This window comes from Aptenodytes patagonicus, chromosome 3 (genome assembly GCF_965638725.1).
Source record: "Aptenodytes patagonicus chromosome 3, bAptPat1.pri.cur, whole genome shotgun sequence".
Classification (NCBI taxonomy): domain Eukaryota; kingdom Metazoa; phylum Chordata; class Aves; order Sphenisciformes; family Spheniscidae; genus Aptenodytes; species Aptenodytes patagonicus.
Window position 1 is genome coordinate 86,761,093 of NC_134951.1, and position 21,849 is coordinate 86,782,941.

The 21,849-nt window shown below is 45.0% G+C and overlaps 1 protein-coding gene across 4 annotated transcripts in view; it reads left to right on the top strand.

Moving 5' to 3' along the window:
• Positions 1-21,849, top strand: part of SLC35F3 (solute carrier family 35 member F3) — a 189,224-nt gene that overhangs the window by 112,458 nt on the left and 54,917 nt on the right. For 2 of the 4 annotated variants that reach the window (XM_076334130.1, XM_076334131.1), the window contains exon 1: positions 6,889-7,094. The exons of the other annotated variants lie outside the window; for them this stretch is intronic. In XM_076334130.1, coding sequence (XP_076190245.1) covers positions 7,019-7,094 — 76 coding nt within the window. In that variant the 5' untranslated portion in view covers positions 6,889-7,018. Of the gene's footprint in view, positions 1-6,888; positions 7,095-21,849 lie in introns of those variants that run through there. 4 annotated transcript variants of the gene reach the window in all.

Consider the following 21,849-nt stretch of genomic DNA (forward strand, 5'->3'; position numbering starts at 1 on the left):
CTTACTATTATTTTCTGAAAGGTCTTTGGATGTCCCTTTTTCATCTCATTTTTTGTTCTTTTCCTGCCTGATACTACTTAAGAAGGCAGTGCAGAGTTCTGTAAATATTCAGGTGAGAAGGAGAAAAAAAATGTGGTTCTGTCTTAGTTCCCATGGTCTCTGCTTGTGTGTTTGAGGCCGGGAGCATATTTGCTCAGTCAATTCTGAAAGAACCTTTTCTTTGAGGACAAAAGCTTGCCTCACAGATTGAACTTATTTCTTTTCTTTCTGAGCCAGAGTCTGAACAATAGATTTTTTTAATCCTGTTTTTAGGTTTTAGGGTTTTTAATTCTGTTTTCATATGTTCTGACTTCAGATTTTTTTCACCTATTTTTTTACAGTGCTAGAAGTGTGAGCTACTGCCAAACATGGTCTCCTGGCCTTTGCATCTTTACTAGAGGAGTCAGGTCCTCCTAAGCTGGGACGTTACAGCAGTAGAGGTTTAATACAGCTTACACACTGTTTCTGACAGCGGAAAACATGCACAACTACATTTAAATGCACTTCACATCCAATGCTTTACAAAGACAACTGGCCAGGAGTGGGCTGGTGGTGAAGGATGTAGAGGTGATGCCCAGTTACTTTTAATACTGTATATATCCTAGATAATGAGAGGGTTAAGCAATAGTTGTTACTGAACTGTTGATACTGATGGCGTAATGATGTAGTTTGTATGATTTGGGGTCATTAAGGTCTCGTAGTTAGACAGTGTCCCATATGCAAATATTCAAGGAAAAGCAATTGCCTGATAAACCCAGGAGGGTCGTTAGAAAAACTGCCAGGCTGTTAGGATATGAGAACACTAGTTTCTCATCTCCAGCCACAACTGCACAGGGAACTGCTAGCTTTGGGAATCGACATTTGAAATGGCTCAAAAGCTACAAGAGACAGAAGGAGGGTTGGTGGAGTTGTCAGGAGCAGCTAGTGAAGAGCAGCTTCTACCAGGCAAAACTGTTGAGCCTGCTGGAGTTCCCAGGGAATGACAAACTGCAGGAAGACAAATGGGCATCTTAAGTGTTTTACTGGTTTATTCCTTTTCAGTTTCTCCTGTGTTCCCACCACTAATATCAAGAAACGCTATATATTTAGGTAGTATGATCGCCATATTTCATTATAGGTCATAGCTTCAAAAGGCAAACCTTGCAGGTGGCCTCACTGAACAATCACGGTCGCCACATGATGGGTTGTTCCTGAGCCACCTGGTCCAAAAGTGGGCAGTTCCCTTAAACTGCACCTGTAGAGAGGCAAAGGTGTAGAGCCAGTCCACTGAAGGAGCTACGTGGGCATCATGTAATTGCGACAAGAGCCATGCGAATTTGCATTGTATTCACGGGCCGTTCACCTTTAAACACCTGTTCTCAATCTATTGTTGGTCATAGGAGACCCAGTGGCCTTCCGAAAATGAATAGTCTCTGTCATATTTCTCCTGCATGTCCATTTTTGAGGAAGTATTGCCCTGGGCTAATACCAGTCCTCATTTCCCCTGTGTTGCCGAAGACAATGAAGGCTGAGACTGAGTGGCTTTGGGATGCCCTTGACCCCCGGCAGTGTCAGACAGGTTTGAAGCAGCTTGGCAAACATCTGATTCCCTTGTAAATGTAAGGCTTCGTTCACAAAACTTCACAATCCCATACCTGCCCATGGGCACTGAATTAACTTTTCTTTAAAATTCAAAGTAGCATAAAAATTGACAAAATGTTTCCCTTCCAAAACATAGTTAAGATGTGAATGTTTGCTGTCAAAATCCTAAAGCACAAGTCTGAAAATTAAAGTTATATAGTCTGGTGTTGAAACTCTGACACTTAAACTAGCTTTTTTTCTTACATTTTGTGGAATTCACCAGTATTATTTGAAATGCAGCTGTTCTTCATGCGCAAAACCAGGAGAGCTTCTCAGAAAATATTGGAAACAGTTGACATTTTATGAGATTTGCAAATAAAATTCATCAGTAGTGTCTCCTCCAGTAATGCTCACAGCAGTTATAAACAGAAGGTTAAAAAAACTATGAGGAAGATATTCTCACCAGGACTTCGCATCCGTGTCTAGGAACTGTTGGATATATGGTCATATATACAATTCACAGCCTTTCTGGACACCTCAGATTTGGCTGTTATCTGTAGCACTGTATATGTGACCAAATTTGAAGAGAAGGCATTCAGGTATAGCAGTAATTCTATAGCAGTCTCCGGTCAGTGCAGTCTGGCGAACACCTCTAGCCAGACAGGTTTTAATCCCTCCTCTTCCCTTCACTGCCTCGTTCTGTGAAATCAGGACATGATACTGAAAGTAACTGAACTGTTTTGGAATAGGGAAGATTGGAAAGATGTTGTCCTTATGGCTAGGCTAATATTGCAGAGAAAGACTGTACATAAATTTGACAAAAATGTGAATTTGTTCTGAGTGCAGGTTGTGAATGTAGGAGGCGTGCAAACAGAATAGTGGTGGATGGTCACCAGACAGCGCATCTAAATTCAGATTTCAGAATGATTGCAGGACAGCAAACATCGCTTCCAAAATAGCTTTTATTTGTGTTGGAAATGTGCTTTTGAACTCTAAGTTCTTTTAGTTGGGAAATAAAAACAGATTAGAAAGTTATTAGGTGGTAGCCAAACAAAACTAACAGAGCATTCAAGTAGAACAAGCTCCTCACAAACAGATTAATAATTATCTGTGGAAAATATTTACCAAATAACTTCAAATAAACTAGAGGAAAGGTTGATCTGTTCCTGACAGATTGTGGGCAGTGTAGGTTTCATGCATGTATTTGACTCCTGGCAGATGAATTCATTCTGGTATGAGATGGAGCCTATTAGGAAATTGGCTACACAAGTAGAAGTCCACACTCCATTTCCTTTAGGGTTGCTAAGCACAACAATTATTGCCCTCAGTGGTAAGGCAAGCACTTAAATTAATAAATGTCCTATTAATGAGTACACTAAACATGAAAATGTCTGAACTGGAAAAATACCAACCGTGCACGTTACCAACTGGGCATGTGTTTCATGTTGGTTAAACAAACTAGCTAATAGGATAAAAGTCAAAGGTTGTAGCACACATAACTATGAGAATTTTGTTTTGTCTTGAATCTACCTTTCTATGTCAATAAGAAATCTTTCAGAAAAGTGGTGATGATACATGAGCTTAAAAGCAGTATGATGCTGGGTGTTAGCACGCTCTTATGTAGGTTTATGTGTAAAAAACCCAACCCAACGACTATAATTTCTTAATCTAAAATTAAGAAGGGTAAGACTGTAACAAAACCAGTTCCGTCAAACTACAAATGCTACAAATTCTTCAAACTGGGCAAATTCTAACTTTCTCATCCTGGTTTTTTAATCCGACTTTGCCTTTTTCACATGAAGCATCCTTGCTCTTGATCGGAAATGAAAGTCTGCTTTCTCCAGTTTTCAAGCTTTGAGAGTTTCCTCTCCACATTTGTAAGCTGTCTGCAGCCCAGACATCTACCAGCTTCTCCTCCGTTGACTCTTGAATACGGAGTGGTGGTGTAAAGGAAAAAAGCCATAAATTTGACTTGAGATTTTACCCTGAGTGCATCAGTTTTGCATTGCTTATACTGTAATATGCTTACTGTAAATTAAATCAAATGTAATCCAGCAGCAAATGTGTTAAGGCTTGGGGAGGTGGGGAGGCTGCAGCGTGATACAACTTACAGAAAGTACCAAGCCTGCTGCCAAATACAGCTCTCACCATAGAGCCTTTGGAATACAGTCCTCAGGCACCCTAGTCTTCATTAAATAAACACAACTTACTGTTATTGTGATACGTGGCTGATATTTTTATGCACAGTGTAGGACGGGGGCCTAGTGTGGATCTCTGGGGTGTGTGCGCCTGTAAGGGCAGCAAGAGAAATCAGAGACTGACGGAGTTAAAATGCTCTGGGATCAGGGTCGAGCAGAGCCGTATCAGACTGCATCAGCCCCAATTAGCTATACTTCACACACGCATTGGGCGAACGATTTCCAAAAGCCTGCAGGTGGTTGGATGTCCCATCCCCAATTTGAAACCAGTCTTAGTTGGATACCAATTGTCCTCGGTGCCTTTGAAAGCTTCTCTGGGGTGACTAGACTGAACGCTGAGGAGAGGAGTCTCGAGTGCTGTGGTCGTGCGAGGCACCATCAGAAGAGGAAGGAGGACAGGAGGTTTGAAGGCTGAGATGCCTCCTAGCTCTCTCGCAGCACCCGCTGGCAGAGGTGCACCAGTCTCTGCTGGGCAGTGCGCTTGGACACCACCCTCACCTAGGCAAGCAGAGGTCCAGCCAGCCGCAGGAGACAGTTACTGCCATACAAGTCTTTGTCGTTTGGAGTTCTAGGCTTAAATAAGACATTGCAAGCCTGAAACATGTTAACAACTCTGCAAACCCTGCAATATTAAATATATGCAGAGTTAAAATAACATGCCATCAAAAAAAAAAAAAATTGTCCTGTTTTCAATGTGATTCTCTAGGTGAGCAGCACCATCCTCCCAAGTAAATAATGTACTTACTGTGTCTTTCCTTTAAAAATTAAGAGAGCATAAACCTTGCAGAGAGGAAAGAGTATAAGTGCCCAGCAACAAAGACTTTTTAATAAATATCCTTTTACTTCTTATGACTGTCCCGTTGATTACAAGATACAGCCAGTAGAGAAGTCCGATTGTCCTGCCCTGCACAGCCATTGGCCTCTAGGAAAAGTAGGTGAAATTTGGATGTAAAATGCTGATTTAGTAGTTTCCTGCTTACATAGCAGAGGCTCAGATGATCCTGGAAGGTAAGCTCAGAGCAGAAGCCAGCCAGGGTTATCCGGGTTCTGTTCCTCACTGATGTTACTTGGTCATCTGAATCTGAGGGAGCCGTTTACATTCTGTGGCTGTATTTTACCCACCAGTGAGCCTGAAGTTTCTTCACAGAGGCAGTGTAAAATGAATTAATATTTTATAATGTGCTTTGAAATCCTCAGATAAAAGGCATCGCAACATTGCAAAATATTTCATGGACAGAACCATCTGAGGTGAGATCTGCCTCTTTTTATGTAACTTCTTTCAAAGATCAGAAACTAATTGGACTCCGAGATTAAATAGTGCAGGGAAACAAGATGCACCCACAGTTCCCAACATGCCTATGATCTATAACATCACAGGAAGCTGAATGGATCAGATAATTCTACTAGGAAGGCCTGGGAATAACCATGAAAGCCTTTTTTTTTTTCTTTTTAATTTGACCAAGCTGAGCTTTTGTGGTCTTAGCACTGAGCACATGAATATACTCTCCAGAAGGATCACTCTGAAAGGAGCCTAATGATTTTTTTTTCATAAAGCTCATCCCAAAGGCTGACACGGAAGAGGCATAGGAAATGCAAACCACTCCGAGCTTCATCAGACTGCAGATCACCAGATGAGACCTGTGCAATCTAACAGTCTGGATCTGACCCACCAAGAAAGCTCGCCTCTCAAATATATAAGAGCTGTCCAGACGGCACAAGTAAGGTGGTGTTTTCCCATGGTTTGCTAAACAGTCTATCGGGGCTGCTTTTCAATAGCTAGTATTTATATAATTAACAAATACTTTGGAATGTTTGTGGAGTATTGATGGCTGCCCGGTCTTGTTTGCAAAGTACGCTCATTTTAATTTGGCCGAATCTTAAGAAATGTTGAGTATTTGCATCTTTTTCTGCTGACGCATCTTGTATTTGAACCTGGTAAGCGTGCCAAGTATTTTCATATCCACAGAAGAAATCACTAGGAGTAAAGGGTGCTGAGCTCCCCGTGCTCAGCATCTTGTGAAAGCTGATTCTTTGCTTAAAGCGATATAATCTTTTTTATGTGTTTCATATTCATTCATTAGAATCTGTTCTCTCCTGGATCCACTTGCATTAAGTCTTGTTAATTAATACCATTTAGACTTTTGCATATCGACAGAAGGGTAAATCTACCACACATTGTTGGTATGTCATGACTGGGGGGTCTTAAAATTATTTGTGGGGGAAAAAAGACCACCATAAAAAGTTGCTACATTCGAGCAGCATCCAGTTGTGAAATACCGCATTTTATGTAACTTGTGTGTAAGTATGGAGGTATTTTGTTCCATGCCTCAAAAAAAAGTTGGTAAGCTGTGTTAAGAAAGCTGCGGAGTATGCTACTGCAAGTATTGGAACGTTATTGATGAATCAGTGATGTATCCTCATCTTGAATGCTGTGTCTGATTTGGTCTCCCTCTTAGAAAGGACACAGCAGGAACAGAAAGGCTGTGGAAAGGGTGGTAGAAATTACTAAAGGCACGGGTGAAAATCGACCCAGAATAGTGACTGGACTTGAAGGAGAGTAAAGGAGGGCTATAATAACGGCAAGTGAAAAAAATGGTTTGGAGAGCGTAAATTATCCTTTCCCGTAAGACAGTAAGAAGGGAACCAAGCAGACCATGAAAAGCCGGGAGCCCTTTCCGTGCGGCGCAGTAGCCCAGCGCCAGCAGAAATCGCCGGGGCCGGGAGCCCGGCCCGCTCCGGGATTCCCTGGCCAGCAGCGGGGAGCAGGAGCGGCGTCCGCAGCCGCATTACGGTCCGGGCTCCCTGCGTGCTCTGCCGGAGCGGTGCCCGGGAAGGCGCCCGCGGCCCCGGAGCAGGCACGCCGCGGTCTGGCGCTCCGAGGCCGGACCGCGGGGCGGGCGCCGCCCGGGGGGCTCCGCAGCGCCCCTCGCCGCGGTGTCCGGGCGCCACCCCCCCCCCCGACCCGGGGGGCGGCTCCGGGAGCCCTGGGGGCGGGCGGGGGGGGCCGTGCCGGTGACGTCGGGTTTGCAGCAGCCCCGAGCGGCAGCGGGCGGGCGGGCGAGCCCCAGCCCCCGCCGCCGCCGCCGCCGCCGCCGCCCGGTGCTGCGGCAGAGGGCGGCGGGCCGGGAGCCGTACCGGGGGAGCGCCGCCGAGGAGGGCTCCGGCGGCGCCAGGATGTAGGCGCGTGGCGGCGGGGAGCTGCCGACGACGACGGGCTCGCCATGAAGAAGCACTCGGCCAGGGTGGCCCCCCTCAGCGCCTGCAACAGCCCCGTCCTCACCCTCACCAAAGTGGAAGGTAAACGTCGACGCTGGGAGCGGGACGGGGGTACCGCCACGGGGGTATCCTGGGGAGACCGGGTACCGCGACGGGGGATGCTCCGGGGCCACCGGGTACCGCGACGGGGGATGCTCCGGGGAGACTGGGTGCCGCGACGGGGAATGCTCCGGGGCGATCGGGTACCGCGACAGGGGATGCTCCGGGGCGACCGGGTGCGGTGCCGGGGCGATGCCCGGCGGCGGGGGGCGGCGCCCACCCACGCCCCGCTCTGCTCCGGCTCTTTCCTCCCCCACGCTCCAGAGGCAGAGCTCTTCTGGAGCTCCCCTCCGGGCCCGGGAGCGACCTCCAAGCCCCTGAGCAAGTAGCTGCCAGGCGAGACCCCCGGCAGGAGGGAGGGAGGATGCTGGGCAGATTTGACCCCCGATGGGAGGGACACAGCCCTGTGTGCCAACCATCTGTTCTCACCTCTGGTTGCCAATCCAGCTGCATGGTAGCGGGGCTCTGTGGCCAGGAGGGACCTTAGGAGCCCAACAGCAGTAGGGGGTCGGCAGACCTTCAGGGACCGCAGGGACCTTTGGAGACTTTCAGTGACCATGGCTGGGGACCTTGAAAAGGGCAGTGATGTGCTCAGGAGGGTCCCCAAGAGAGCTCTGAAGCTCTGGGCATAGCCGGTGGGGAGGTCTGGGGTGAGGAGCTGCAATCGTCAATAGAAACCTGTAGGCCATGTCCTAGAGAGGCAGAGCAGGTGAGATGGAGGGGGTGAAGCGGAGGCAGGAGGAACAGAAGGAGCATGCAGGTCAGGAAGAGGAGCCCATCTGAGGGGTGGATTCAGACCTCAGTTCCCGAAGGAAGGGCAAAGTGGAAGCCACTGGTGTGGGGGATCCACTGGGGGATGTGGTAGCTGGTTGAGAGAACGGGGTTGGTGAGAGGAGAAAGGTTGGCTAAGGGGAATGGAGGGAGGAGAGGCAGAAAGGGATGAACAAGATGAGGCAAAGAAGAACAACTCAAAAAAGGGAATGATTTAACAGTAAGAGGTAAAACATGAATGTGAGACTCCATAGAAAGCTCGTGAAGAAGAAAAAAAGTAATATTGAAAAACTGAGGAACAAAGAAAGGAAAAGAAAAAATGGTAGCAATAGCTCTGTGGAAGAGAAAGTGAGAAAATGCAGAAATGCCCAAGAGGGGGAAAGGAAATAAAATCGGCAAGTAAAAGTGGAAGATCAGGAGTACCTGAAGGTTGTTATTTCAGTTCATGGAGAATACAGCTGTTGCATTCCCCCAACATAAAAACCACCTGCTGTAGAGATAGGAGAAGGGATCTCAGTATTCTGACCAAAAGAAAAGCAGGACTGATCTTCATTACACTATGATTAGAATTTTAAAAAGCCCTTGGAGTTAGCCCTGTGCACAGTAGAGTGTTTCTTTCAAGGTTCAGACTGGAGGCTTCTCTGTGCAGGGAGCACGTCCCCCTTTCTTTCGGTGCACTGCACACGCTTTATGAATCATAAATAATAATAACCTACCAGGTTCCAGCTTTGAAATGTGGGTCATCTCATTCCTCTTCTACCAGTTCAAATACAGTTTATTACCTACCTTATATAGAAACAGAAGCAGCGCAATCTTTCCCTGTGCCATAAAATCCTTTCAAGCATTTCCATGTTGGCTCTGCATACCAGCTCTCAGGTACCCTGTCGCTACCCACCGGGGACTTTGTTGACCTAGTTGGACTTTTCTTTCAGATTATTTTTTCCTTTATCATCGATGGCAAAATCTAAATTGCCTTGATGGTGTATGATAGGGCCCAGAGGTTGTACAGAGGCAGGCAAGTTTCCTTTGCTGTTTGCTTCCTTTTAATGAAACAGACTGGTTTTGTTCGAGAGCTTCTCTTTCCAAATCAAGTGACAACATTTCCTTTAAGATTAATATTGACTAATTCTGCCAGCTGGTGTTTAGAGCCATGTGAAAAAGCCAGGATGTAGTTATAGGCAAAAAAAAAGTGAGACAGCAGGCATACTGTGGACTGCTTGCTTCCCTTGGTCTGGCTGCCGGTACCTTTGGCAAAGATTTGCCTTCCTAAAGTTCTCTGGTAGCCCAAGGCCCTTGCAAAGGCTTAGCCAATGCTGCAAGAGCAAGAGAGCAAAAACTTGCCTCTGCTTCGTAGTTACAATTGTTTTCTCCCCCACCAACCACCATCAAAGCATTTCAAGGATCTTTGGCAGAACCACTAGGAATATGTTTCACTCTAGGGTAGTTAGCCAAGAGGAGCCTTTCATTGATATGCATTGCTGTAAAGCCTTCCAGCATTCCCTCTATTTTCCTGCCGGTGCAGTAGCTTCTTTGCTTTAAAAGGGAGATAAGGACTTTGTGCGCCTTCAGAAGCGTGACTGCCATTTCGAATTATTTCAGAGATTGAATCATCAGTATGCACTGAGCCTGCTGTACCGGCACTTTTCAAGACAACTGTATCTACATGCATCACTCAGGCAGGCAGTAACCATACCATGTGTTTTCTGTGCCTGGTACCATTGCACACACTTCATATTTTGAGAAATGTAGGCTCGGTGCCTGCTTTGTGCTTGTCCATCTCTCTGTTGTTGTTTTTCTCACCAGTTTCCATCCATACCGCAGTGGCCATTCCTCTCAGACCAGCCAATTGGCTGGTTTCACCCTATTTGTACCTGAAAGCACAGTGTACTTTGAGGACTGACTTCCCTTCCATGGGAACGTAAATATTTCCATCCCTGCTCTGCATCTTGGGATCTTCCAGAGACAGGTGACCTCAACTTTCATGAGGAGCTGCAGGACAATCACCTTGCCAGAGAAAACCCATCCTCCACTTAATAAGCCCCTACTTAGAGCTACTTATTCCCAGGCTTTCAGCACCAAAGAAATGGTATTGCAGCCTCCCCGTATAGCACATTTCCTCTCCACTGTTGGGAAGAGTGACTGGTGATATTCAAAGTTGCTTATCATGCAAATGATACGTCTCTGCTTTCATTTATTACACGTAAGTATCTAAACTGAGTTGCTGTGGAACCAGATTCTGCCACATGCTCAGCTGGAGTAACCTTGTCTGCATCTCTGGAGTTGCAGGGGATTTGTACAAGTGCAAATGAGAAATGAATTCGGCCTTTAATGTATTGCATGCCTGCAGGGAATTCATCACAAGCACATCAACACTGTAATCACTTTAATAATAAATCTTTTTCACTTCTTTAGCAAGCACAAACTGAAGATCCCAAGCACAGCAAAAACTTTCATGAGTGGCGGTCTGCTTCCTTAAGATATGCGATTCTTATTATTCTCATTTTGCAGATGGGGCAGCCGAGAAACTGCAGAATGAAGCAACTTGTCTAAAAACAAATAGCACATCTTTTCACAGAGCAGGCGAGAAAAGACTTACAATAGATATGAATAGATCCCCAAACTTCCCACACATGCGTTCTGGCCACGGGATGGCACTGCCACGAGTGGGTGCGACAGAGGTGCGAGAGGACTTCTTCTACTGAAATCAATGACTTCAGGTTCCTACTAAAACTTCCTTTTTGGGAAATAAGCTGAAGTGCTGCATAAATATATCTCCGGATAAATACTGTGTAACTATTAGCAGTGTTCTGCTGGTGGCATCTAAAGGTTTTGGTAGCCAGGCAGCGCTTGTTTGTACTTTGACTGAGTGCTAGGACAGACCCTGTGAAAATTTCACCCAGGAGTTAGCATTTGTAGAAGCAAGAATTGTGCCCACTTGTCTTTTTTATGTGAGAACTGTACATTATAGAAATATGCAGTGTTCATGCATTCTAGAAAACAGAAGCAGCTGGAGAACAGGAGAGGCCAGTGGTTTGGTGGCTCAGCCACGGCTGTGGGTTTGTGTGTGCTTCCCCACTGACGTGGCCTTCGTGAGGAATGCGTGCTGGCTTCTGCGGGGAGTAATTTGCAAAATGTTCCTTTTAATCAGCCTGTCTTCCTGCACAGAAGACAGTCTTAGATGTGAACATTCACGATCAGGGCAGAGACCATCAAACCCGCCTTGTGCTTGCTCCATAGTTGTGGTAGCAGCTTTCGCTCGCTCCTGACCGGAGCTGGGATGGAGTGAATGATCTAGGGTTGAAGGTAATGGTAACAAGTTTGCCTGCAGCTACCGGAATGAGTGGGAGTGTAAATTTGCCGTGTGTCTGCTTCTCCATGGTACCTGCCAGCATGCGCTCTGTTATTACAGCGTAAAGTCAATGTGACTTACTCCCCTGATGGAAAAGCGGTACCCTCTTCCATGTTTACTGTGGGTACTGAGTATTAAGTGCACATAGGCAGTAATTACATTCTGGCTTTGCTCAGGGGCAACTTTTGCCCAATTTTCCTATTCCTTGCAGTATTTTCAGTTAACGCAACAGCATATTTTAGCAGATATCCAAGATCTTGTTCCAAAGGCACGAGGAGTTTCTTGTTGCATAACACCTGGCTCCCTTCCCAAATGGCACCGTGCTTTCTTAGGCTTTAAACAGCCTCAAAATGAGCCGCTCTTATCTGTGCTAGGCTTACTCACGAGGGATTCCCACCAGCTCATCTTTGATCGTGTCCCACTGGTTATTTCATATATCGTGTCACCTGTGCAAACTCATAAGCTATAGGTTTGGAGGTGACTCATTACTTCTGCACTGTATGTCCCCTCCCCAAATGATACAAAAATAAAATGAGACCATTTTGATGTTACTAAACTAATGCCAGAGCAGGAGCTTTAATGCATCACGAAGCAGAAAGATAAGTTATTAAAGATTTATCCAAGCTTCCTTACTTTAGTGGCTGAAATGAGCCAATATCTACACGCTACGGACAAACAGTAGTTTCATTTACAGTGACAGAATTTAAGAATAACAGCAGCCATTGGATCATCTTCTCAGACCTTCTGTAGATCACAGGCCATTACATTTCACCCACTTATCCTTAAATGAAGCAAATGCATTTTGTAGTCATCTTGAATCAATTTAGGTATTTGCTCTCAAAACATGAGCAGATTACTAATCCATCTATTTAATTATAGATTTCTCCCATGAGAAGTTGGAACAAGAACTAATAAAAAATAAATATTAAGTCACCAGAATGCATCATTCATTGTCTCCTATTTTCATTTTATAATTCTTGTAAAAGAGTAGATCATCATAGATCACAGACTATTTCAGTTGGAAGGGACCTACAATGATCATCTAGTCCAACTGCCTGACCAATTCGGGGCTGACCGAAAGTTAAAGCATGTTACCGAGGGCATTGTCCAAATGCCCCTGAAACACTGACAGGCTTGGGGCATCGACCACCTCTCTGGGAAGCCTGTTCCAGGGTTTGACCACCCTCTCAGTAAAGAGATGCTTCCTAATGATGTCCAGTCTAAACCTCCCCCGGCGCAGCTTTGAAGCATTCCCACACATCCTATCACTGGGTACCAGGGAGAAGAGCTCAGCACCTCCCTCTCCACATCCCCTCCTCAGGAAGCTGTAGAGAGCAATGAGGTCGCCCCTCAGCCGCCTCCTCTCCAAACCAGACAAGCCCAAAGTCCTTAGCTGCTCCTCACAGGACATTCCTTCCAGCCCTTTCACCAGCTTTGTTGCCCTCCTCTGGACGCATTCAAGTGTTTTAACATCCTTCTTAAACGGTGGGGCCCAGACCTGCACACAGCACTCAAGGTGAGGCTGCACCAACGCTGAGTACAGCAGGATAATGACCCGACCGGCTGGTTATACTGTGTTTGATGCACACTCTTGGCTGCCAGAAATTTTGTCCCTCTTTCCTAATGGCTGACAATTGTAGACAGTAGGATTTGTAGCATAGAAGCAGTTCAGTATAAGAGCCAGAGTTCCAAAAAGGCTAGTAGTTCAACATAAAAGTCTATGATAGCTCAACATGTATTCCCCAGCTATTTCCCAGTTATAAGCTTCATATATAGCATTATTTATGTTGTAGCTTTCCTAGCACATTATAGTCAGCACAGCACATTCACTTATATATGAAGTGGCTCCCTCCACTTGCCTGGAGTACCATCGCCAACCTTTAGTCCACAGCGCAGTTAATCTTTGTTGTTTATAAACCATGAGATGCCACTGCAGACCTGGATAGCATGCTGTGAAAGCAGGAATTTGGCCAATAAAAGGGTAGATTTACTTTGTAATCTTCACTGAGTTTTGCTGACAGCCACTGCAGCATAAGATCAAAGGCAACAGGAAACAAGGCATTTTTAGCAGTGCAGAGGTGGCTTGCTTTTAGGCAGAGCTGGCCACCAAATGTGTTGGCACCATGTATTGGAGAAGCCAGGTACCACCTCCCACGTTAACTGCCCAGTTCCAGGAACTTGGATCTACTCTACCTGGACGTAATGCAGGGGTACCTAGCCTGGAAATTTTGTGAGTCCTACTCAAGGTATGAATTTCGCCATGGGATCTAGCACCCTTTGGTTATACAAATGTTACATGTTGACTCTTCTTGAAGTAATAGGTATACATGTTGCACAGTATCACTATTTCTGGCCAAAAACCTTCTCAAATAAAAAAAAAAACGTGAGCCCCATAAGCCTTGTAATTCAGTCATGGAGAATACAGAAGTGAGGAAGTATGATCTAGAAATGCCTGTTCCACAATGACCTCAAATTCCCTAGTGCAAGTCTCAGCAAGGGTAGTACTGTATTTATGGCTGAAAAAGGCATGAGTCTGTCTTCTGTATCTGATTGAAACAAGTGAGGAATAGCAGGCTGCAAAAGCCTTTCTCACTGAAAAGAGGAAGAGGCAAGTATCAGAGAGAAAACAGAAACTAGAATTTTTGCATATAATGTATTTTTGCTTGGAGTTATACTGAGTGCCTTGGTGCCAACATGGGTCTAGCCAAACCTAGTTTTGTTATCAAAGGACCCAGCTTTTGCTGAGCTTGCTGGTGAGAGGTGAGAAGGAGGTGAGGAAGCTGTTCTTTCTTCTGGTAGATCCTTGAGCAGCAAATCATGTGGAGACTTCTCTGGCTATATGTACATTACTCCAGCCACTGTGAGCACGCTCAAGCCCATGTCAAGTCCACTCTAATATCTGGCTATTGGTTGACAGAGAACAGATGCTCCAACTATCTTGTTCTGAACTTAGGACCTAAAAAAAAGCGTTGTGTTCGAGTTTCAATAGCAGGTTAACCCTGTAGCTTCTAAGAGAACAATCAATTGGAGTTAGAATTCAGTATGCAAGAAACCAATAGGCTATAGCAATATCTTCTGTCTAAAACTGTGTTTACTTGAAAGCCAAGCAGCTCTGAATTTTTAAAAGCTCCATAAGGGAGAAAGAACATCGTCTTGTTTTTGATAAAATGCAGCCAGCATAGCCTCCACAGTTAGCATGAATTCACTTACCTCTTAATATAATACCTGTATATATGTACTGATGTAAATGTGCTATTTATATTAGTATAAGTAGTTGAATTCCCTTGGAGGTGAAACTATTACTCAAGAAGGACGTGTGGCACTCAAATGCCTGGCTAATTAATACAGTAGTTGCCTGCCGAGAATCCAGTTTGGTTTTTTTCACCAGGACAATCATCTCTCAAACCTTTGTTCAGGGTGAAATTTGCACAGACTCTGATTAAAATTTGCCCAGAATACAGTTTTGATCATAGCTTATTTTTGTTCTAATGGAAGTTCTGCTTCCACAGAGATGCTGGTCTCCTCAAAGTCAATGGCGAAACTGCCAGTGACCTTGCTAGGTAGCTCCCTGTAAGCTTCAGTCCAATTTTTATTCAAGAAAGGAATGCAGAATAATGAGAAAAAAAAATATCTCTTTTTCCATACTATCAAGAATATGTATCTCATAACCAGGTTTATTCTTTACGTGCTTTTATGGCTGTTACTTTCCAGTACCACAATGCTGATACTGTAATAAGTACCCAGTATCTTCCGTTTTCACTCTGGACTCCAGTCATGCATTCTGATTAATAATAAAAAGGACAGTATTTAGGGGAACACCCCACCCCACAATATGGAATATCATATTTTATTGAAGCCCATACAGGTGCAGCACTTTTAATAGAATTTCTAAGCAGTTGCCTCTGAAGATAAATTAAATGGATTAAAGTCCAAATTGCTGCAGTATGGAGTTGATAATTTTTCAGTTCTCTTTGTATCGGTAACAGGAATTAGAATATAAATTTTGCAGGAAGCCTTGCTGGAGGATTTGACAGAGGAAGAAAGAAATATGTATGCTAAGGAGGAGAATTTAGCGTATCTTCAACAAATATGTGCAGATTATTTATTCCAACTCTTAGTAAGCTTAGGTATAATATTTAGCACATGATAAAACAGGAATTAATATATGATAACCCGTAGTGATAGAAAATGCCATATCTGTGAGTAATACTTTAGGATTTGGGAGTACCTGTTCCAAGAAACTTATGCCTGTTTGGTACAACTTAAGCTATATGGGTGATCTGGTGGTATCAGTGATACGGGACAGATTTCCACAGACAAGAGGACAGGAGAATCATCTTGATTGCCTGTGAGCCAATATACCTATTTCCTACCCTGTTGAAATTAAGGTGAGATGATCAGATAAGTTTGAATATCCTGCATAGATTATCATAACACTTTATTTTGTGTAATTAGTTAATTTATATTATGAATTCCAATAGCAGGGTCTGAACTCAGACTGCATTCGTCTTGCTTTGAATCTGTGTTCATGCAGATTTCCCCATTTCCAGATACCTACATACTTTATTCTGTAGCCTCAAGCAAATTCAGACCTTCTGACCTAATAGGTTAATACCCTGGTTTTGTTCTTTAAAATAACCTTTACTCTGGATTTTAAAACTATCTATCTGCTGTATTGATTTATTCTTAATTTAGTCATACTATTCCATGATCAAATTAAGTAAAATTATTTTTATCTGTTCCTGAAAAAGCAAAGTATTTAAAGAAAGTGGCTTAAACTTTTACAGTTTCCCAAAAAGTGTCTAAAAATCCATATGTGCCATTTTGACCAAATATTCTCATTTATAAAGTGATTTAATAAAGGTTTATGGGGTTTTGTCATTTTTTGATTATGATACATTAATTGGTACTCATTAAAAAATATAATACTGGTCTGTTAGACCTTCAGCACCGACCATGGTTGGAAAGTTGGGGAAATGTGCACAGACAAGCCCAAAGTCATTGCAGCACTAAGCGTTGCAGTCCCATCCGCCAGCCGCCCACGGGGACTCACAGCTTCCCCGTAGGAACCAAAGAGCAATTTCCTCAAAAACCACACGCATGGCCACCATGTGGGCCCGACCAAAGGTCCATCTGATCCTGTCTCCAGCTCAGTGGCATTGGTCGGGAAGGTGTATTTTCTAGCCTGAGATGTATCTCTTGCAGTGTGGGTGTGCTGACAGCTGCAGTTTCCCCAGATGTAGGAAGCGACTTTTTTCTCTGTTTTCTGCTTTGTTCCTAGTAATTTTTGGCAGTTATTTTGCTTTTTTGGCTGCTCCCGAACACTGAGTTGCCCTTTTTGTGGAGCAGCCTGTGAAGGGCTCAGGATCCCTGGTGGCAATGGCCAGAGCCCATCGCTGCGTGTGCAGCATGTGAATTGTTTACTCCCACCCGCACCTCTTTATTGGCACACTTCTCCATCTGCTGATTTACAACCCAGTCACGTAGCCTGTCATCCCTCGCAGCTGGCCCTTACCCCTGCCAACCTGCCTAACTTCATGTCGTTAGGAAACTGTCACCTCATCGCTCGCCCCCTTGTTCACGTTACCTATGGTTATGGTGAAGAGTGCAGGTCCCACAGCAGACCTCTGCAGAGCTTCAGCTGCTTCCCCCATTGCTGTATTTACTCCTCACTGGTTTCCTGTCTTGTACTGAGCCTTTTATCCATTCCAGCACCTTCCCTGGCTGCTTGTTTTCTGGAAGGCCCTTTGGAGTGGGATTTTGTCAGAAGCCTCTTAAAAACCTAGAAAGAGAAAGTGCATCTCCTTTATCAGTGTGCCTGTTGACCCCCGTCAAAGGACACCCGTGAGGCTGCAGGATGAATCACCTAGCTTGCCCAGTATGTATAGCTGAGCAGAGTCCTGTGCTTTATGCTGTGCTAAGATGCCTGTTCCTCACTGTTGCTCACTCTCTCTAGCACTTACCACTCTCTTTCAGAGTTGAGTTGGCAGCTAAGTGGCTGAACCCTTTCCTTCAAAAAGTGGAGGTGGTGTGTGTGCTCCTCCTCAGTAGCTCAGTGCATAGAGCAGCCGCCCACCCCCTGTGCTAGAAGGAGCAGGGATCCCGTCTGCCCAAGTGGGTACCCTAGTCTGCAGGCTTTCCAAGGCCAGGGGAACCTAGATATCAGCAAAGCTGGTCTGCTCAGAATAGAAAACATCCTTATTTATTGGGAAAGCGTAAAATGAGGAGGTCATTTGCCCAGAGGAGAAAAAGAGAGGCTCTAGGCCTTGTTCCAATGACTACTTCAAATACAGAATGGAAATATGTCTTGGAGATGACTCTTAAAATGAGAGATGGAAACTCTCAAATGTGTCTTTGAATCCTGACAGAGTCTGAGTGTAAGAAAGGCACAAACCTGCTTAGGAGTCATGGTGCTTAGGCATGCCCAGGAACAGATTCTTTGGCATCTGAGGAGCTCTAGTGCGGTTGGGAGGAGGATACAGCTGGTGCAAGCAGCTTTGGCAAAGCTAAAGCTAATTTGGAGAAGGAGGGAATGTCCCTTGATGCAGAAGTTAGGCTGTGCATGCTCTCATTACTGTTCTGTGCAGCAGAGATACAGGCCTTTGGAAAGGTTGATACATGGAGATTACTGGCTTCTGAAATGAAGTATTAACAGTTCCTTAAAACCAGCTATCAGGATGACCTGCGAAAGGAGAGATCATCGTGGACAATGGCATGAGAAAGCTGCACTAGCTACTGGGTGATCTGCCAGGTGACAGATGGGTCCCTAAGACCTCACTCTTTAACCTGACCAACTGTGAAGAAAATGCCTGGGCAACACATCTGAATAAATATCATTTAAGATTTAGACAACTACAGTGGCAGTTAGAGCCGTAAATCACTTTGTGGATTTGGCACTTCACCTTCTCTTCACAGGATGATGTCTCAGCTATTTTTTAACACCTTAGCTCAAAAATCCTGGGCAGCTAAATAATGCATAGCTAGCGTGGTAGACAGGAATGGGATAAAAACACTTTGAGGAGTTTGGGAGTCTGCTACTGAGGCAAATAGTATTGTGTGTCCAGAAAGCCACCAGAAGTCATCGTGTGTGTTCTTAGGTATGTTTGTAACTGGTAAGTAATTGTGTTGGAACCAATGGTCTCCCACTGATCTCTCTCTGTAGTAATTATTGGGTGAAGAGGAAGTCACACAGCATTCAAGGTTGTGAGAATATACCTTGTGCGGTGCCCAGCTCCAGTCTCCCTGCATGTCACGTATTTCTAGAGCTCTGACCACGCTGAGGGTCAGGCGCTGTCTTACAGGACAGCTCCTTCTCCCCTATTTATGATAAGCATATAATAGTTTTGCAGGCTTTACAAACTTGTTCTGTGCAGTGCCCAAGCAGCTACAAAACATTTGAGCCTTGAGGATGGCTCATTTGTAATTGTCACAGAGACCTGTGACAAGATTCTTCCTTTTGTCAGAATTTTTTCCAGAAGCCTGATTTAAAGAGCTGTTTAAGAATATGCTTACGTTGAAGCACATTCATAGCCTGGAGAAGCTGGCGGAGTTGTGCATTATCATTAGGCACGTGTTTCAGTCCCTAATAGGCAGGACCTTAGTCTGTGAGGGTCACTTTCTCACTCTGAAGGGTTGGCAAGGGCACCCAGCACTTCTGTAATACTTCTTTCACTCATTTGCTGACTAGGGGGCAACAGCTAAAGCAGTTTATTGGTGACAGCTAAATATGTTTGTGTGGCGGGGCCCAGCCCTGAGCCTACCAGTGCTGTCTGCGGTGGCTTTACTCTCTGTTCCTGACAGCAGTGGTAGAGAGGTGGGACTCATCTCACCCAGCTTCAGACACCTACACTAGAGACACCTACTTCTGAGCTTGTCGCCCCAGACTGTTTAGAGCTGGTGGAGAGAAACAAGCACTTGGAGAGAGTGATTCATCTGGCTTGTTTTAATTGTCTACTTTAGGAGGAGATAAATCGTGCTATGGAAGTGTCTTTTTTCTGTCTACTAACTATGCAGAAAGTGTAAATGACTGTCTCAGATATACAAGTCTGCACAGCAGATGTCTCAAACTGAGAAGATGAATGCCACCCTTGGTTTTTATCAGTATCACATTTTTAACATATACAGTGAGGTACAGCGTGGTCCTATGGTAAGCCTTTAACTGGCTAGCTGTGCACAGGAGTCTTAAGCCTTAAAGCACTTTTGAAGTGGTCTGGACAGGCTATTTAAAGATGTTACCTCTGCTGGGGTGGATTTTCTCTAACCCAGTGCAAGCATCTGTAAGAAAGGGCACATCATCTAAGGCATCTACCTTACGTGGGATGGGTAGTGCCTTCCAGTACCTGTTTTTCTGCATGGCCTCAGCCGGGAGCATGGAGTGAGTAGCTCAGGTATAGATGTCCCTACCACAGGTATCTGAAGTCAGCTGAGAGGGGTCTCACCCATAATGGAGGAAACAGAAGGACGGCTGTTTTCTGGGGTTGGGGATCCCCGTGGGTAAGGGCATTGGCATTAGCGTTGGAGGTGATTTCCTTCCTTTGCTTCTGAATGCCATGGGAGAGACGTTGTGCTGAAAGGGAGGGAGGAGGAGTGGTTCCAGTTGGGATTTATGAAACAGGAAAATGAATGTACAAAAGGGAGGATGAAAAGCCAAAATTAGTAAAAGCAAGATAGGCATTTTCCTCTATCTCAGCATCTTGATTTGTTCTTTTGGGGGATACAGTAGCATACAGAGCAGTCTGCTGCAAGGAGCAATGGAAGAGTTAAAAGTCTGAAGGAGGATGTCCCGAAATAAAATTCTTTAATGTCCTGCCTCATCCGTTCTGAAAAGACATTTTGCCATCTTTAAATTCATGTGTATTCTGTTGCCAGCTGGCCCTTGTGCAGTGTTAGAAAGAGAGTGAGGAGCTTCTCTTCCATGTGTGGGTTTGATGTCACCCCATCTGTGCACCTGAGGTTTGGGCGAGGAAGATGTCCCCATGGGGACACAGGGACTGGGCAGGGAAAGCTACAGCTCTGGGTGTTACGCGTGCCAGCTGTCAGGCAAGTCCCCAGCACCGTAAATGAGAGGATGATGCCCCATGGGTGTATATCATCCGTAGCATCCACCATTTCCAAAGACAATCTGGCTTTTGGGGGCAGATTATGTCCCAGGTATCCTCCAGGACAGTGCCGCATCCACTCGAAAAGGCTGTGCCCATTTGACATCTAGCCCTCTGGCAGCACAGGAAATCACGAGGGCACAATACAGTTTCACTGACAGATACTACAGATACTGACAGATACTACCCGACTCAGCCTGTAGCTGTTAATCACCAGGACAGTGATTTTTACCCCAAAATATGGGGCCCATCATCATGAAACCCATCATGCCTGGGATAAGTTTTTACTCCATCCAGCATGTAAATGCATCCAAAGAATGAGCATCCCTAGAAATTTAAGCCTTGAGCTGCAAGATTACTTCAGAAGTGATACATGCGGTATTGTCTTTTGCTGAAAATGAATGTTTCTGTTGGTGTGTTTAACACAAAATTAAATGTACCTGGACAAGTCATTTTGCCTATGGAGCAGAGAAGACATCAGTAAAGTTTAGCTTTATTTCATAGGGAGTAATTGCCATGGAATAGAGTTAAAAGGCAGCGATGTTCATGCAAGCTGTCCAAATGAACTGCTGACTCATGAGTATGTGCACAGTACAAGGGGGAGCAGGGTGGGTGGCTTCAGCCCTTGGTGGGGAGAAGATCTTCACCACAGTGTCTGTTCTGGGGTGTCCACCAAACACTGCATTATTTTATGTGAGTGTCTGGTGCATCAGATGGTATAGTTGTGATTTTTCCCCCTTTTCAGTGATTGCCAGGACTACTGGGCCAGAGGGCCAGACATGTTACCTTGCTGTCTCAGTGATCAATTCCTATTTTAGAAAAAATGACACAGCTTCAGTGTTGTGATTCAGAGCACCTACTCATCTTCAGATATCATATACCCTAGTGGCTTAAGGCATGTTCCCTAGTGTTAAATACTTTCAGCAGGAGGGGTTTAAATCCTGGTTTCGTGCTTCCTGGGGGAATAACTGCAGAGAAGATGGGGACGGTGGGTACCCTGCTAGCTATCTTCTAGAAGGAGGAACATTTTTGCCTACCTCTCCAAGTAGTTTCAGAGATGCAAACTGCGAGTGGAGGAGGGCTCTTCCCTGCATTGACACAGTGGCACAAACCCCTCCTAAGCTCTTGCTTGGCACCCCGGCTGCCTGGATTTGTTTTTTCTGTGCCCAGATCTCCTTGTGGCCCATGGGAAGAACGCCAGAGTTCATTAAGGTGTGTGAAGTGTTTGGTGTTGCAGTGACAACGCCCAGCAGAAAAGCTTGAGAGGAAAGGAAAAATTCAGTAATCATTGTGGGACTTGTGTGGTAGACAGCAAAGAGGGTGCTGGCAGCTGCCCATTGGGTGGTGAAATTAAAAGAAATGAATGTACCGTTGTTCGGTAAACTGAATCCTGACCGGTCTGTGCAGCAAGTGAGGCAAGAAGCACTACTTACAAGCAGTGGTGTGAAGAAAATGTATTTAAATGATTTTGAATGAGCTAAGGGTTCACAGGCAGCCTTTTTTTTTTTCAGTTCTAGCT